The sequence below is a fragment of the Parasteatoda tepidariorum genome, chromosome 6, assembly GCF_043381705.1.
Source record: "Parasteatoda tepidariorum isolate YZ-2023 chromosome 6, CAS_Ptep_4.0, whole genome shotgun sequence".
Lineage (NCBI taxonomy): Eukaryota > Metazoa > Arthropoda > Arachnida > Araneae > Theridiidae > Parasteatoda > Parasteatoda tepidariorum.
The window spans coordinates 4,432,928-4,450,590 of record NC_092209.1 but is presented as its reverse complement, the minus strand read 5'-3'; the positions used below and the strand labels follow the sequence as shown (position 1 = coordinate 4,450,590).

The window sequence follows — 17,663 nt, the reverse complement described above, 5'->3', positions numbered from 1 at the left end:
AGAGGGCTTAAAACATGCCGACTGTTATTTTCAAGTTTTATATTTTTTTTAAGTGAATGAAGTTTTTTAACCAAGTAATATCTTATCGCTTCAATATCTCGAGATTATTTATTTAAAACATAAATTGTATTTAACATTTCAGTCTGTTTGGTAAGCGAAATTACGGTTGTGAACTCATAAAATTTTTTATTATAGCAATATACCTTTAATTTTGAATATTATTTAAAAAAATACTTACTGTGGATAATTACTTATGCTTACAAATAGATCTTAATGGAATCCTGAGAGAATTTTTTTATTTTATTTGACGTGAGGTCAAAAGCATAAGCCGAATTTAGCGTAATTTGTTTTAGTACATGTATTTTAGCACTTAAAGTGCTGTAAAGTCCTTTTAGTACATACATTTGATTACTAAAATTGAACACTAGGTTCCTGAAAATAGAAATTTGAGATAGAAAATTGAGACGGCTAACATCCTTCGTATCCTTCTATGGTTCATAGAATTTGGCAATTATTTCTAACCACTGGTTCGGCATTAAAATGGTTCCGGCAAGCTCGGCGAAATGCTACCACGAGCACCAACTACCGATATTTATCATTACGAGGACGAAAGAATAGAACCGCAGCTCTGAGTCAGCTCAGTGTTTCTAAAGATATCGCATGGGACTATTTCTAAAGACACGGTTCCCAGTAAAACACCAAAGTCAGGCATCACTGGCTGTTGTCAGTAAGTGGGTGGGGAACCAATTTGATCAGCTTGCTTAGGATCAGAGGGTGCGGTATCAGCCCTCGTTAAACTGTTTTACCGTAAAGTACTCCACTTCGAGGGTAGGTCAGCAGGCTATCAAAGCAGGGGAGCCATCACCTCGGTAGAAAATCGAAATTGCGATGGCATATCTTCGAATCATCCTCAGGGATGTTTCCCGGACCATTTCCAATATCCATTGTGCAGCTCTAGCGTGACGTAAATAAAGTACGTAAGTACCTACCTAAAAATCATATTAAATTTGTCGTAAATAAAATATCATTTTCAATAGATGCGATTTTTTCCCCTTCTTTTTGCAATCGAAATAGAATCTGGAAGTTTCGGTTTGCATGTGAATTTTTTTTTTTTTTACATGGGAAATAAATCGCATCTAGTGAGATTGAGCCATAGGAGCCATTTACACTGTATAAGAAAAAAAATAGCATATGTGAGTTTGGAGATTGGAGAAGGAGCCTCATTGGTATTTCTGGTTTAAAAAGTTAACCAATCAACTAGATTTTCTCCGGCATGTGAAAAAGATTGTAAGATTGGACCTTAAATCTTCATCGCATCTATACCAATCAGGGCGTTGTGTGTAATGCATGCAGTGAGAATGCCAAATTTCAAAGACGTAGCAGTACAACAATTTCATTTATCGATTACACTGTCATCTTGCGAGAAACGTATTGAAAAGTTCATGTCTTGACACCTCATGTAATTTTTTAAAGTGTTTTGAAGCAAACAAATTTTATCTACATTTTTCTCCTTTCATATTTATAAAATTCTTCTGTAGACATGGCGGATGGTGAAGCTGATTGGGGTTATTATTTAATTATATGTATATTAGTTTCAATTTATCTATAATGATGACAATTCATTTATATTAACGAATTGTATTCTTTTTCATAGAAAATGAGGATTTTGAGCCTGTTATTAAAAAACCTCTTCCACACACTGACAGATGGGAAGGAGAAGACGAAGATGATGATGTAAAAGTAAGTTTTTATAAAATTAATCAATTATTTTTGTATGCGTGCCAAGCAAGATATTTTAAATCATATTGTTTTTTAAATGTCAGTTCGATTCTATATTCGTGCTAATAATCGTCCCTTCTATATTCTGTAAAAATAGGTTAACACGTTGTACCATGTTCATTAAGATGGAAAAAAAAAATAAAAGTGCCATTCTATAAGAATAACATTTCGTGATTTTAATGTTAAATTAGCGTGTTAAAAATTGAAACTGTTCAATTCTTGATATTAGATAATTTCATTTTTTAGTAGTTAAAAGTCATTTTTATTAATAAATTAATAGATTTTCTATGCTTATGAAATATAAATCATCTTGCAGTTAAGATTTATAATAAAAAAAGTTTTTTTTTCTTCATATCAATAAATGGCGTTGACATGTTTGCTACTATTTATGTACCGTTTATTTATTATTATTTTGTGTGTGGCAGGTCTAAGTTGGTACCTGCTTACTTGACAACTATTAATTCTTTAAAGGATGATTTGCTCAAGTGATTTTGAGTTTAAAATGTTTATTACAGTCTTATGCAGTATCATATTTTTTAGTTTGTAAAATTTCAAATCCATCATAGTATGATAATGTGTTTAGTTTATTCAATTGAATTTTAAACTTGCAAATTGTTTTATAAGATATAGGTAAATGTTTGACGGGGGCTGATGTGAGTTATATTTTTCAATATATCAATTTCCCCTTCCTATAATGTTTTTTAGTTAAGCGGGGACGCTGCTGGGATGTTACCTGCACTTCTAGAAGATTATTCTACGGCTCATCCCAATACTGAAATCTTCCAAAAAATTTTGAAAATAGTTGGCTGGGTTTTATTTTATTGGTGACTTTTCACTTGTATTGGCTAACCAAAATGTATTTAATTTATAAGGGAAGATGTCTGTATTGTGATCTGTGACAGAATAATAAAGTCTCAGAGGAAAAAAAACCTGACCGAAAAGAGCCAACTCGAAAGGTATAACGCGTGGCCACCCCTGGTCATACATGCTTTGTTTTTTTTTAATTTGCAAGTGTAAATTGGCGATTGTAGTTGGTGTGACAGATCATGATACGGTGATATCCCCCTTTACAGCAAGAAAGCAATGATAATAACAAATACAAATGAAAAAAATGATATTAGCACAAAATATTAACAGAAATTTTTATGTCAATTTATCAACAGGCATACAAAAGCTCCTTAATAAAATAGTTGAAAAAATTATAATTTTGGTTTCAATTATAATATTCTGTGCTCCAATTAATTAAAAATGTATATATATAAATTTTTCCAGATTGTGTGATGCTGTCTCTTTTTAATATTGACTTTAATTTTTATTTAAGAAATTAATCTTTTTTTCTTCTTCCCTCCACTCTGTAGGATAATTGGGATGATGAGGAGGAAGATAAAGAGGAAAAGCCAGAACAAAATAGTAAGTTTGTTAAATTTGATTTTAGGGATTGTATGTCAGCAAAAATTAACTTTGAATGTTTCTATCAGAAAAATATTTCTTAAAACTTTTAATTGATCTGAAAAAATAAAAAGTTTCTTGAATTTTTTTTTTCTCTTCAATTGGATTATTTATTTGTATTTTAATATGTTATGTATTTCTTTGTTCTCCATTTTTGTATTCCTGTAATTATTAACTGCTTACCATTGATTAATTTATGCAATGGAAAAAGGAAAATGTGAAAAATCATGCATGTATTGTTCCTAATGACAACTGGACAAGGCAAGCTCCTCTGTCTGCGAATCAAGTCAGAAAGTGGTACATCTTGTTTGACAGGAGAACACCGGTCAGGTGAAAGTGGGGCTTAGATCAGATTGTCCAGCTAAATGGCAGCACCACTCATTTATGAGGCCACTTTCATAATTTAGACATCGATCTGAAAGAAAAGAAATTCTCTCTAGATCCTATTACCATGGTAGTGTTCAGCCATTGAACGGCGATACTTTCGATTGCACAGATTTTACTAGCACTTATAGCTCACAAACTCGATAGATCTTTTCGGCTTCGAGGATCTCTCCCCAGACCGAAATCCGGTGCTCTGACCGCTAGGTTGACACGGCCCCTCGGATACTTTATCCTACTATTAAATGTAAGGAATTGAAACGAAATATAATATACTGTTTTTGGGTTAAATTTTTAATCTTGATGTTGAAGAAAATGTTACTTATGACCAGATTCATAGAATCTATTTCTGCACAAAGATCCCCGTTCTTTTGCAGAAGCATTCCGCAGTGGACTGATCCCAGCAGAGCACCCAAGTCACTGACCTCGGTCAGTGTGCGGGTGGGTGACCACTTGGATCAGTCTGCTTAGGGACCGAGGATGTGCGGTATTGATCCTTGTTAAACTGTGCTACCGTAAAGTGCTCGACTTCGTGTGCAGGTCGTCTGGCTATCAAAGCGGGGGTGCCACCTGTTCTGGTGAAGATCAAAATTGTGATGGCGTGTCTTCGGATCATCCTCAGGGATGTTTCCCAGACTGTCACCAATGTCCCATTGTGTAGCTCTAGTGCGATGTAAATTAACAATATCTTTTGCAGAAACATTTTTAATGGGTGGGTGGTGGAGAAAAATAAAAGATTTTTTAAAGAAACAGCCTTTCTTATTTCTGTGTTCAAATATAATTCATATGAATGAATGCCTCCCTTACTCTTAGCAGAGAATCCATTATTTACTTAATTAACAAAGAATACATTTTTTAATACAAGTATATAAATAATTTGTTGTTTCTTTATGCCAAGTAGTTTTACTCACTTTTTTTTCATGTTTGAAATTAACAGATACTTTTGAATTTTGTTAGACTTTTTTTTGTAGAAAGTTTTTTGGTAAATTTTTTGTACATGCAAAAAGCTTTTGGTTTTATGTAACCCTGCATTTAACACATCTATTCCCTTTCATAACAATTATGGTATATTTTACTGTACCTAAACCATCAAAGGACAAAAAAATTTCATTTGTTTTAAGGAAAAAAATTATTTATTTCAGATGTAATAGTTTTTTAAGACCAAGAAATAAATTTGATCTTCTTTTTATGCCAATTTAAATTTTTTGATCTTAAAAAAAAAATTCTTTTTAAATAGTGGTTGCTACACAAGCTAAGAAGAAAAAGTCGTTAGCACAAATTATAGCTGAAAAAGAAGAAAAAAGGAGAAAAGAAATAGAAGAAAAAATGAAATTAGTATGTAGACCTATTATATATAATCAACACCATTTTTAAATTATTTATATTCATGAAATATGTTTGAGTTTTAAATTAGTGATGGAAATGGTGAGTTAATTTATTATCATAATATTTTGTTGCTGAATATTGATTCATAAATTGTAATTTCAACCACCTGGGGCGGAATTTTTTTCTGCTTTTTGTGACTAAACTCAAGTCTTTCTGCAAGACATTTATAATGAATATATATGTTACAAATGTTAAAATAACTGAAGTGTTTTGTGTTTATAACAGGAAGCCACCACATATAGAGTAAAACTGTGTATAATTTTTAATTGTAAATGTAATAATTTTGTCATTAAAGTATATCTTCTTCCTTACCACGGTCCATGTGTGTAGACCTACACTTCTTAGCTTTTAAAAATATGTTATAAAAATTTTATTGTTTTACTCTCACTCTAACGTTTGGGGGTGTTTAATCGTCCTGGGGATTCCAAGGGATGATGCAGAAAATATAAGTTATTTGGGTAAAATTCCACTTAAACAGAAGTGATATTTGAATAATTGCACAAAATCCATGTGCTCGAAAGTGATATTAATTTTAAATATTATATAATTTAGTTATGCTGAAAATAATTTGTTTCTTTTGACTTAGTAGTTCAGTGATTTGTATGAAGCTTTTATATTTACTTAATATTTAATTATACTATCAGGGGTCTGTTAAGAAGAAATTTGGGTCCGGCAACGGACCTCTCACAAATTTGTTTATCTTCATTGTTTTGTTAATTGAATAAACCCTTCCCGGGGGTGGGGGACCATTTGAGTCAAACTAAGTTTCCCTTAGTTTAATTTTCAAATGTAGTATTCTAATAAAATATTTCTATTTTTACAAGCATTGTGTGCACATGGATTAATTTATGTTTAATCTAAAAATTAATTTCTGGCAATTTTTTAAATAAAATATTATAAAATTAAAAAAAAATTAAGTTTACTTAATACGTAACACATTAAAAGAAATACATTACTAAATTGTGTTATTTAAAATGTGTTAATTGAAAATGTGAGTTATTTTGTTTCCATTATTTGTTCGAAATTAATATTTTGTGGTGAGCAATATAGGCTAAATACCAAATATTTATGTTGTATCTCTAATTTTGTAACAGCACTTGTTGAGCAGAATCTTGTATCTATTTACAATTTGAAAACTTCTTGAAAAGGTTTTTAGCAATTTTTACAATAACAGGACCCTATTTGCACAAAAGCAGGATCCTGGTTGAATGAATGTGACTTAACGCTTATTTTATATTCACAAATTATGAATAGTTCTTTCATAGTTTTTCAAAAACAGGACCTTTCAAAAAATTTATGTACCGACCCCTGACTTCAAAAACATGCAGGTCCGCATATGTGTGTACCTGTGTATCGTATGGCAAAATTTATGACAGCATAGTAGTCAAGAGAGATCTCATAGTATTATGAACAGAGTTTTTTGAAACCCCCATCCTCAGTGGGTTTTATTGGGCTTTTGGGGGAGGTGAGATATTGCCTAGTTTAACCCCTTTTTAGGTTTAAATTTTAATTCAAATGGAACAATTTTAGTTTAGAAGAAGTCTTTCTTAAGAATATAGTGAATCAAAATATAAAACTAGCCATTTTTAATGTAGTACAGTAGAGAACGAATTATCCGGGATGCTCAGGACCATCGCTATCCCGGATGTCTGAATTTCCCGGTTTTTTGGATTGAAGTGTCGTTAATCGATGTTTTATCGAACGCGAATTACAAGGGAAAAGTGTAACGCATAAAGTAAGAGAAAAAAGAAAAGTACTCCTAACTTTTAAAAAAAAATAAAAAATGGTAAAAAAATAACATTTAAAAGAAATAAACAAGTTTAAAAAATACAAAATTCTCGTATTTATTTTTTAAAAATAATTACAATTCCTAAATTAACTAATATAAACGAAACCAATGGTTAAATAACATTTTATACCTAATTATACGGGGGAAACGATAAAATAAAAGGAAAACTAATTAACTAAGTAAAACAATAGTTAAAAAAGGCACTAGCATAAATATTAAAACCCGGAACAAGGCAAGATCAACGGAATTTTAAAAAAAAACCTAATAATAAAATTTATGAATAAAAAGAATCAATTTATTAAGTGCGAAATTTATCGAAAAAAGAAAAAAATATCAAACGTAGTGGAATCAGAAAAACAAAACTGCAATCTGCTTCATAAAATAATCCTATGTTTAAATTAATAAACAATTCTCCTTTTTTTTTGTTGATAAAAACACGATATTTAATTACAGCAGATGTGATTTCACATCAATAAAAACTTGCAAATGATACCGCACTTCCAAAGAATGAAAATTTATTCAGAAGAAAAAGATTTTATTTTTATTAATAATATATTTTTATAATATAATAGATAAATATATTTTTCTCTTTCATCTTCTGTTCACTGATATGCATGCAATGCATTTTCCCCACTCCCTCCTAAATCAAACAGAAAACGAAATCAGCATGCCACACCCTTGAGCTTGATTGACGGCCTAAAGGAGAAAGGAAAACATTCCTCCCTTCCCTGCCTTCAAGGTCATGGAGAAAATGACATTTCTCTGGGTAAACGGGGGAAAAAATTCTCCCCATCCTTACATTTTCCTCTACTCAACTTCAAGGATGAGTTCAATTTCCGCTTTTTTTTCATAATCGTTCTAGTTTAAAATGGTGGGAAAACCAATCAAAATTTTTCCTGGTTATTTGGATACCAGATAAATGGTTCTCTACTGTACCATCTTTTCATGCTAGTTTTAATAAAGGGCTCTTAGATTATTTCCTTCTTTGACTATAAATAGAAGCATAATATTGGAATCAAAGAAATGTGCTGTTTTCTGTTTTTTTATTTGTTTTTAAATACTTAAGTCATAGATTCTTTTTTTTTTATATTTATATATATATATATAAAATAATGTATGTCTTTGTATTAACCGGCTAACTACATAACTACTGTTTATTTATCAATTTTAGTAATTTTTTGAATTGCTGTTTAAACTGTGTCTTTAGAATTAGTTTTGCTGTGATTAATAAAATAATTAAAATAAATGATCTGGCGTATTATCCGAAAAATCTATTTTCCGGGAAAGTCCCAACGAATCCGGATATGAGACTTTCCTCTGTACTATTAAATTATCCATATTTCCCATATTGTTTAAAATCAAGAACCTTGAAATTTTAAAAACCTTGTGAAAGTTGATAGCAACACTTGCAGGAAAACATTTGAAGCATCACTTGGATGTATAATTCAGTGAAACCTTTTGCTAGCGACCACTATCGGTTCCACAATAAAATGGTTGTTAATGGATGTTTTCTTAGGGGTTACTTCCATTGGCTGCAAAATGTTATAAAAATGTATGATTTTTCGCAAATGATTCATGAAAACATGATCGATGAATAAAATTTGGTGTCGATAGAAATTGCCCCTACAGCTATAGTAATGTGGAAAAACAAATTTACCAATTATGAATGATAGAGTTATTTTAAATGAATGAACAGTTATGTTTGTTTTTTTTGTTAAAGTTTGCATTTAATTTTATATCGTGAAAATTGGTTACCTTTAAGGAATGAGAAGAGTTTTTTTATAGGTGCTTAGTTTTTTCAAAAGACTTTTTTTTCTCCTAATTTAATTTTCAACTCTAAAAATAAAAAATAAAACAAATTTATAGCATTGTTTTTAGTGCATTCTGACTGCAACATGAGGTTGTAGTCAGAGATCGTCAAAAACAGCTCTCCAAATAATAGCCCCGGACAAATATTTTAAATGCATTTTAATTCACTTCCTGTTTTTTTATTAGCAATTTTTGTTTTGGTATTTTTTCTTGTTTCCTTATTTGGCTTTTCCCGCATTCGATACACAGGTTTTCCCGGCCGCTGGGGGAGATCTTTCCTGAAAGTTTTCTTAAAAAGAAGAAATTCTGTGCCTCCCAAAAGTGGGCGTAAATAGAGAAGAGGTGGTCTTTATAGTCTTCTTAGGTGGTCTTCTACATAGAGGTGGTCTTTCCTGGGGGTTTCAATATACTATCAGCTTTAAATAGAGCTCTTCAGGACGTGATTATTTAATTGGAGATTCAAATTTCATAATAATATCATAAAAATTGTTGGAATTTATAAAAACCATATGGAAACCAGTAACAATAACTGCCAAAACCTTTTTTAAAAAAATTGTGGAATTGTCACATTTCAAGTTAATTTTAATGTTATTTATATTTATGTAACAATTTTTTTTAATAGCAAGAACAACCTAGTAAAGATCTAACTCCACAAGAAAGGCTGGCACATAAGTTAAAACAACAAAAGCTGCAAGAAGAAGCAGATTTACAATTAGCTAAAGAAACTTTTGGTTAGTTGCGTAGTAAATCTTAATATTTTTTATGTCACAAAGATTATGTTAATGCTGTTGAAGTGCTTTGTAATATTTAATACTCATGTCTGTAAATTGTCATTTACATGTAGCATATTAAAATCATTCTTTTTTTTTAACATTCATATTTGTTGGTCTTGTGTCTAGTTATTGTAGAATGCTGTTAAGTTTTTAAAATACTGCAAGCTTTCAAAACCTATTGGTTATTTCTTGGCACTTCTACAGCAAAAACATTCTCTTCTGTGTTTGAATAACTAATATTTTCCTTTTCTCATGTTTTCTTATTTAGGAATTTTTCTTGTATTTTTAATATTTCTTATACTTTTACTTATTTCATTACATTTTAACTGCTTGATCTTTTCTTTATTTTTTTTCCCTTAAAAAGTGATTAACTCTCTTTGAATTTATTATTTCAGTATGTTAACCAAAAGGTTTTGATTGCCTTACATAATCTGTATCTTCATAAATTTTTAGCTGTACTTTAATTCATTTGAAATTTGTTGCTAATGGTTTGATGGATCTAATGGCACCAAATGCAATCTAACCTAGATACTGTGAAAAATGTGAGGTTTTGATATTTTACTGACAAAAAAAAGCAACCTCTTTTAGCCAAATACTTTTCCCGGTGACTCTCCTTTTTAATTATATATTTTTGATCATCAAAAACTATTAAAAATGATAATTTAAAAGGCTAGATGTTGTGAAAAATGTGAGGTTTTGATATTTTACTAATAGAAAAAAACCTCTTTTAGCCAAATTTTTTTCCCAGTGACTCTCCTTTTTCATTATATATTTTTGATCATCAAAAACTATTAAAAATGATAATTTAAAAGGCTTTTTTGCATTCCAGATCTCTGCATAATTCTTACACAGTCTTATCTAATTTCTTTTTTGCTCAATCTTATGAGTTTTTTTTTATTTATTTATATATGTTTGAAAAAAAAATCTGAAACATTCATTTTAAAAGAAAAGAACAAGTGTATAGCATAGAAAAAAAATTTATATTTATGAGGAAGTAGTCTGAATTGTCAAAAGAAGCTAAAACTTCTGGAGAATGTAAAGATGATGAACAGAAGAGCTTAAGCAAATTGTATAATCAAATTAAAAAGCAAAAATTTTGAGTTTTGAAATAAATGCATGTCGTAAAACTTTTAAAATGTCAGAGCAGTTATTGTTTTGACTGAATTGTTTGGAAAAAAAAATTCTTTCCAATTTATAAAAATTATAGTGTTAACCTAAGAGTTTCTAATGTTGAGGATTGACTGTATTACTATTAAATATTAGGGTTCCTATGTCTAATGTAGATGAAGGTATAACACATGACAATGGAATTAAATGTATTGTCCAGAAAGGGGTCGTCTCAAAACTGGATTCAAGGCAAAATTGTGTGTCATGTCAAAAAGTTGTTAGTCAAATGCACAGTTCAAAACTTTCATATTGTATTTAATAACATCGTAAAAATATCGAGATGTTAAAAATTCACAAATAATGAAAAAATTAACACCTCCCTCCTGTGAAAATGACGTGGTGAGGTTTTGCCCTCTATTTCTCGCTCCCGTTATATTTCTGGTCAGGAGTGTTCAGTAGTAACGCGCCAATAAGAATAAGACTAATTCATTTCTTATGCCCGTAAAACATTTTATTTCTCATTTTACACACTAGATGGCAGTACCAGGATATTTTTAAGATAATTGTAGATAGTTTATTTTAAACTAGATGTCAGCACTAATCAAATGTGTATTTGTGATTTGATAAAGAAAGTAGTCACTTTTATGACCTTTTTCTTGTAAATTATCCGAGTTAAGGGGTTGAAAATCAATAGCAGTTACAGCCGATAAAATCATCATATGGATATACCATGGAATCCGTACAAAATGTGCAATTCCTATTTGGCACGTTGTGGTAATGTCTTATTTAATTTATCAGAATTTTAAAATCCGTATGTAAATCAATGACAATACTGAAAAACCAATTGTAAAAACTGTAGGAAATTCACCGATCACATGCAAAAGGTGAATTTTTTCTACTTTTTGTCAGAATTAATCTTTTTTTTTTTCCAATATGAAAGGTTTTGCCTTACTCCACTCCTTTATTAAATTATTCCGTTCAAACTGGTTTGTTGTGTTGAAAGCTTTTTTTTCTGTACTAGCATTTTAAACAAATTGCTTCAACCCAAACTAAAAATAAAACTAGGCATTCTGGCTAAAACATTTAAACATTTTGTCTCTATCTTTGTAAACATCGAGAAATTATGATCCCTTTTTCTAGACGCACAGATATCTGTGCAAGTCGAGTAAAGCATGTTGTTTGATTTAAAGATAAACAAGATGCGAGGTAAAAGGAACAAGTTGACATTAAAAAGCAGTTCATATACTCAAGATGACTGTCTGTAGGACAATGACGTATATAAGTAAATAATAAGCTGAGATTTTAAAAAAAAATAAAGAGCTCTAATTATGAACATAGAATTTACATACTATTGAGGCCAACAACTAGATGTCTAATATTAACCATTGAAAAACACAAAGAAAGATAAATATATGCTAATCCTTAATTGTGAAGTAAAACCGGCAACTCTGCTCCCTGGTCGCAAACTTGTAGGCCCAAGCAGACGCCCATGTAAACAAACGTCGGAATTTATTCAGTAACTGCAGATGATTGGCACGGTTTGTTAATTGTCGGAGTATTACAAATTTTGCTTACATAAATCTGCAGGTGTGTTGTTTCTTTTTAAGTATCTAAATGTATTTTTTGTGTCCTTTCTGCAATTTTGAGTGTATTTGACGTGTTGCAGTGCGAAAGTAGAATCACTGGCATATATGTATGGGAAACATATTTAGTAATTTAGAAAAATCTAAGAGTTTAAATACCCAAAAAGTAAAAGAAAATGAATTAATTCAAGTTAGAGGTATACAAAAGTCCAATATTTTTCTACACAAATGGTCTTGTAATAATAATTTAATCATTATAATTTAATAAAAAATATTTATGTTCAATTCTAATAGCAGGTATAAGTGTTTATATTTTATGAATAATAATAAGGCATAATCAGAAAATTAATAATAAAATTTATGCCACCTAATATGTATGATTTCAATACGGAAATAAGAGTAAACAAATGCCCTTAAACGCACCAAGAAAAGTTGCACTGATAGTCACCTCTGGCTTGTTTATCCTACAAAACATAGGTTTAAATTTATAAGATATTTATTCTGGCATTTGATCTAGGTAAATAGTAAATAAAGACAATATCACATAGAATAATTTTAATTTTTGAAAGAACATTCGTGTTTGCTTAATTTTAGAAGAAATCACTAATTTGTCAATCTTGATTTGACTGTATTTTTATTTCGCTATTACCAATATAAATTATCTAGGTAATTCTTATCTCGCTCCTGTTATTTTTGTCTACTATAATTTTTTGAGTGATGGTTTTCATGTGCATTATTAAACTGGAAGAAAGCTTATTCATTGAATGGTAATATTTGTTTTGTAACATATCTTCTTTTTCATATTAAATTTTTTTTTATTTGAAATAATCTTGTACAACCTGATATACGTGAAAGTTTCAACACTCGAAAAAGGTACAATCACGTGAATGAAATGATAGCTGGAAAAAAAGTTGCCAACAAGTGAATACAAACTAGCCAAATAGTGAGAGAGCTCACTAGACATAAGAACCTAAAATATTGTCTGTAAGAGTACAGCGCCCTTTGCTGAAAAAAAATCAGGGAAATTTATCAAAATGGGTATGGAAAAGTCTTCACCCTAACAGTTTTCTACCACCCTGTTTAGGCAAGATCACATTTTTCATACTCGTTAAGATTCTTCTGTTGGCATCCCTTTGTGGCCCAGAGCCTTCCCTAGAACCTACTGTCTATTCTGTTCTTTTGTTTGCTATTATTCTCCAGTTAATAATTCTTAGGATTTTGAAATCCTCTTTCACATCTTCAAGCCATCTGATCTTAGGCCTACCTCTCACATTGGTTTGTAATTGAAGATCTTAAATGTTCATCTGACAGATGTGACCCACAGGCTTTAAGCAACTCATTTTGATGTATTTGTTGATATCAGCTTCCTTGAATAGCCCTTATAATTCAAAGTTGTGTCATTATCTCCATAAGACATATACATTAAGATTCTTACTTGTCTAAATTAATATTGTAAAAAAATAACAATAATTTTTCAATATTTAAGGGATTCTTTAAAATAGCAATGCTTATAACTGTGTGCTGTGCGCAAAATGAAAAAACCCCTTTTCATTTAATCTCGTGTACAAATATACATTATTTATGCATAATAATGAAACTCAACTATTCTGTTTAATTTGTGCCGATGATATTTTATGTAATCAAGACAGAAACATTAGTACTCTGAAAACATTTAAAAATGTTAGTTTTTTTTACCCTTATAATATGGATATTGTTTGGAAATCTGTTCTTAATAGTTTGTCTTACGAGCAGTTCAAAGATTGTTATATTTTTCAAGCGAAAAGTAAATTGTACTTTTTGCGTACTTCGTAATATCTTTGAAACTGTTTAAACAAATCAAAAGAAAAATTATTGCACGCAATTACAGAGTTCTTCCTAGGAATAAAAAAGGGTAGGGTGCTTCATTTGCACTTTGAGTTTTGACTGATACACTTTGAAATTTAAAAGGGCACTCACTTAACACCATAAAAATTTATCAAAATGTGTAATATCTGAATATGATCCTCAACAATTTTTAAGTTACCATCTTATGCTATATTATGTGTATATTTCAAAAAGTAATTTTCTCTCATCTTAATAAGAGAAAAATTTGTAGATTATGAATAATAATTTTTTTCAAAAAAAAAAATTTGAACTAAAAGAAATTATTTTTTTATAAACAGCTTAAAATATTTCTTCTGTAATTTATACTGAAATTTATTAGAAAAGAAACATTTAAAAGTGCATTTAAAGAAAAGAAGATATTTTTAAAAATAATTTTAAAATTACTTAAAAGTTTATTAATACTCCCCTTCCTTTAAAAGAAGAGAAACTTATAAAATTTAACTAGTTGATAATAATCCTAACAAAGCAAATGTGTGTAATAGTAATCAGAATAGACGCCCGGTGGCTGAGTGGTAGCACTCCTGTGCCACAGGTCCTGGGTTCAAACCTCGGACCGGGCAAGGTTGACTCAGCCTTTCATCCCTTCAGTGGGTCAATGAATGAGTACCAAGCATGCTTAGGAACTAAACACTGGGGGTTCAGCTGACCACCTAATCAGAACATCTGCTCCTGCACCCCAGAGCCCAAGGTCAAGAAAACTAAGATGGGCACTGTAGGCCTTGACCCTCTATGGGCTGTCGCGCCACTGAGTTTAGTTTAGTAATCAGAATAAAGCCTATAAACAGATATAATTTTTTTGTGTAATTGTTATTTAGAAACAATGAATAAATTTTTCTTAAAAAAAGTGGGCACATTTATATGGATCAAAATGCGGGCCTAAAATCAATTAGACAGAACATTGAGCAATTATTAAACTAGTGTTTTCCAAGAAAGTTCCCATGCAGATTAAAACATAATAAGATTATTTTTTATTTAATTTAAGAGCAGTCTGAAAAGAAAATTTTTTTTAAAAATTTATACTGTTTTTTTTTATACATTACAGATCAAATGTAATTTGTGCAAAGAAAAAAAATAAGTTCGTTATTTTCAATGACAGAGTTTAGATGTGCAAGGTCAAATAGATTTTGAGAAATTTAAAAGCACAACTTTTCTATAATTTTATCACATAGAAACCATTATGCTGATTTTATGTATAACTAAAATAATGCAAAAATTTTAATTTTTGTACAATTAATAATTTTTTGAAATATTTTATCATCACTTAAATAGTTTACAAAACACACAAGAAGCAACTTTTTTTACATAATTACGTAAAGTATTATTCGCTTAATATTGAATATTTTTAAAATTGTGCATAAATTGTTTTTGTGGTGGCTGATATAATAAAATAAAAAAAAGTTCTTTGTCAGAAGCTAATTTTTTAATCATGGTCATGTATAATCTTTGGTAATTATTTTGCCTTTAGTTAATATATATATGAAGGAAATTTCATTAATAGGAAGAAAGAATTTAAGTGCTTAAAAGTTTTTTTTTAAATGTTGCTACTCTCTCTGATAACTGATTCTTACAAGTTTGTTGACACAATGATTATTTAATTATTTTTTAAGGCTTAATTATAAGTTATAGATGAAATGTAAAAGAAATTGAAAATTTCTGATAAGCAAAGTCTTCTGAAAGTAATAACTAGCAGAATTTTTTTTTCCAGGTGTAATAGAGAATGACACTGATAGTATAGACAACTTCCAGCCGTCTTCTAAAGAAGATTTTGATAAATTTCGAAAACTCCTTGTAGATAAAATTCAAAAGACTGAGGTAATTTTTTTAAATTTGTTTTCTCCTTCTTTCTTCTTTTCACTTTTGTCTCAAACATAATTTCTTGACGTTTTTGATTTTGTAATATTGAGTTGGTAGTAAGAATTGAGCACATAAGTAACTCAAGATTTGGTAAATCAATCGATAATTGGAGAAAGATAGAAAGTAATAACTTCTTGCATTCTGTTTAGGAAAACATGCATTTAATCTCACTAAATTTTAAAATTGGTAATAAAATTATTCAATGGATGGCACTTTTGACTGAAAAACTAAATAATACGGACCATTCCAACTTAAATATCTCTTGTCTGTTAATTTTGTCCTAAGATTGTTCCCAGCTGTTTCTGTAAATAATGGCTATTTTGAAAACATCGTTTTATAGTTTCTCTTATTTATCACAGCCATGCATACCTGCCAAGTCTCCTGTTTTTTAACAAAGACTCCTGTATGCAACTATCTCCTGTTTACCCAATGTTGTTCTCCCCATATGTTTTCAAATTTCTCCGTCTTTGTGGAAGAAATTAAAAAAAAAAACTTGCTGGTGAAATATCTGCTGTTGGCAAATATACTCCTCTTATTCCTTAACAGATGATGCTATTACCAGTACTGCAGTATGTTGAGTGTTTATAGTTTAAGTAATTTTAAATAATGATTTTAAAAAAATCTTCTTTAGATTAAGATTTTTACACATATTTTTTACTTCACTATATGTAAGTGCTTATATTATTTCCAATTTTACATGATTATGCATGATGTATCAAAACTTTACGTGTAGCTTAAAAATGTCACTAGTAAAATCTCCGTTATTTTATTTCTCCAATGTTGGTCGGTATGGTCATGTGTTAACTAAATTTGAAATAAATTTTGCAATTCTATGAATTCTTATACTTCTGTTTCCTTCTGATGGTCATTTTAGACAAACTCTTTCCATCTTGCAATTTTGAGGCCATGGTGCCATCTGGTACAGATTCTTGACCACAAATAAATAGCCGCTCTAAACTTAAGTTCATTCAAAGCTTATAAATTACTACAGAAAAAGTCTCATGTGATTCTTCAATGCATATTATTTAGAAAGCAAGAGGGTCAAAAGTGAAGTCAACCTTGATTAAACAATATGCTGTATGGTGCTTGAATTACTGAACCACAAAATGGAGACCATGCTTTTTCTCAGTCTTCGTGGAAAAAAAAATTTTTTTTTAAATGCGTTTGAAATAGCATAGCTTATTGTTGTGAAAGTGTAAATTTTTTGTGTTTTGACAATTACATTGAGTTTACCAATTGTAGATTTTCCAAAAAAAATTACAGTTCTTTGTTGAAAATACTCAATAATAATAATCAGTGACTTCATTTAGTAAGTGACCAAAAGTGAAGTAACCACGCAATTGTATTTATAATTATAATCAAAACTTTTTTTAAAATAAATAACAATAATTAAGAAGATGCTGTTGCAGGATTGCCACAGGCGACTAAAATGCAACTATATTCAGCATTAGTTGACTTTGGCGACTTTTCTTTGCCAGAAAAGGCTAAAAAGCAACCATTTTCGGAAAAGGAGACTGTTGGGAAACTTTTCTGTTCTCCTAGCGATATTTTTTAGCATAAATTGGGTTGAAAACCTGCAGCTTGTGGGGAGCTTTTGAACACACTGAATTTTTTTTTTCCCTAAAAAATAATAAATTTTGAATTTCAAATTCGAGTTATCACTTTTTAATTCGTTCAATTTGTACAGATTCCATTGTAAGTCAGTTTCATTTCTTGATCGCCTTTTCATCGGTTATTGCTACAAAATTCTGCATGATTTTAAAAAATAATAATAATATTTTAATGCAATATTACAATGTATGAATTTCGTATTTGAGTAATCACTTTTCCCTATATATATATATATATATATATATATATATATATATA

General features: G+C 29.8%; 1 protein-coding gene across 1 annotated transcript in view; it reads left to right on the top strand.

Moving 5' to 3' along the window:
* Positions 1–1,307: 1,307 nt before the first annotated feature.
* LOC107447633 (eukaryotic translation initiation factor 3 subunit j) overlaps positions 1,308–17,663 on the top strand; it is a gene marked incomplete at its 3' end in the record, with an annotated part of 19,528 nt that continues 3,172 nt past the window's right edge. Inside the window, 6 exon segments of the mRNA XM_071181929.1 lie at positions 1,308–1,565; positions 1,655–1,740; positions 3,138–3,189; positions 4,847–4,944; positions 9,216–9,324; positions 15,646–15,752. Coding sequence (XP_071038030.1) covers positions 1,541–1,565; positions 1,655–1,740; positions 3,138–3,189; positions 4,847–4,944; positions 9,216–9,324; positions 15,646–15,752 — 477 coding nt within the window.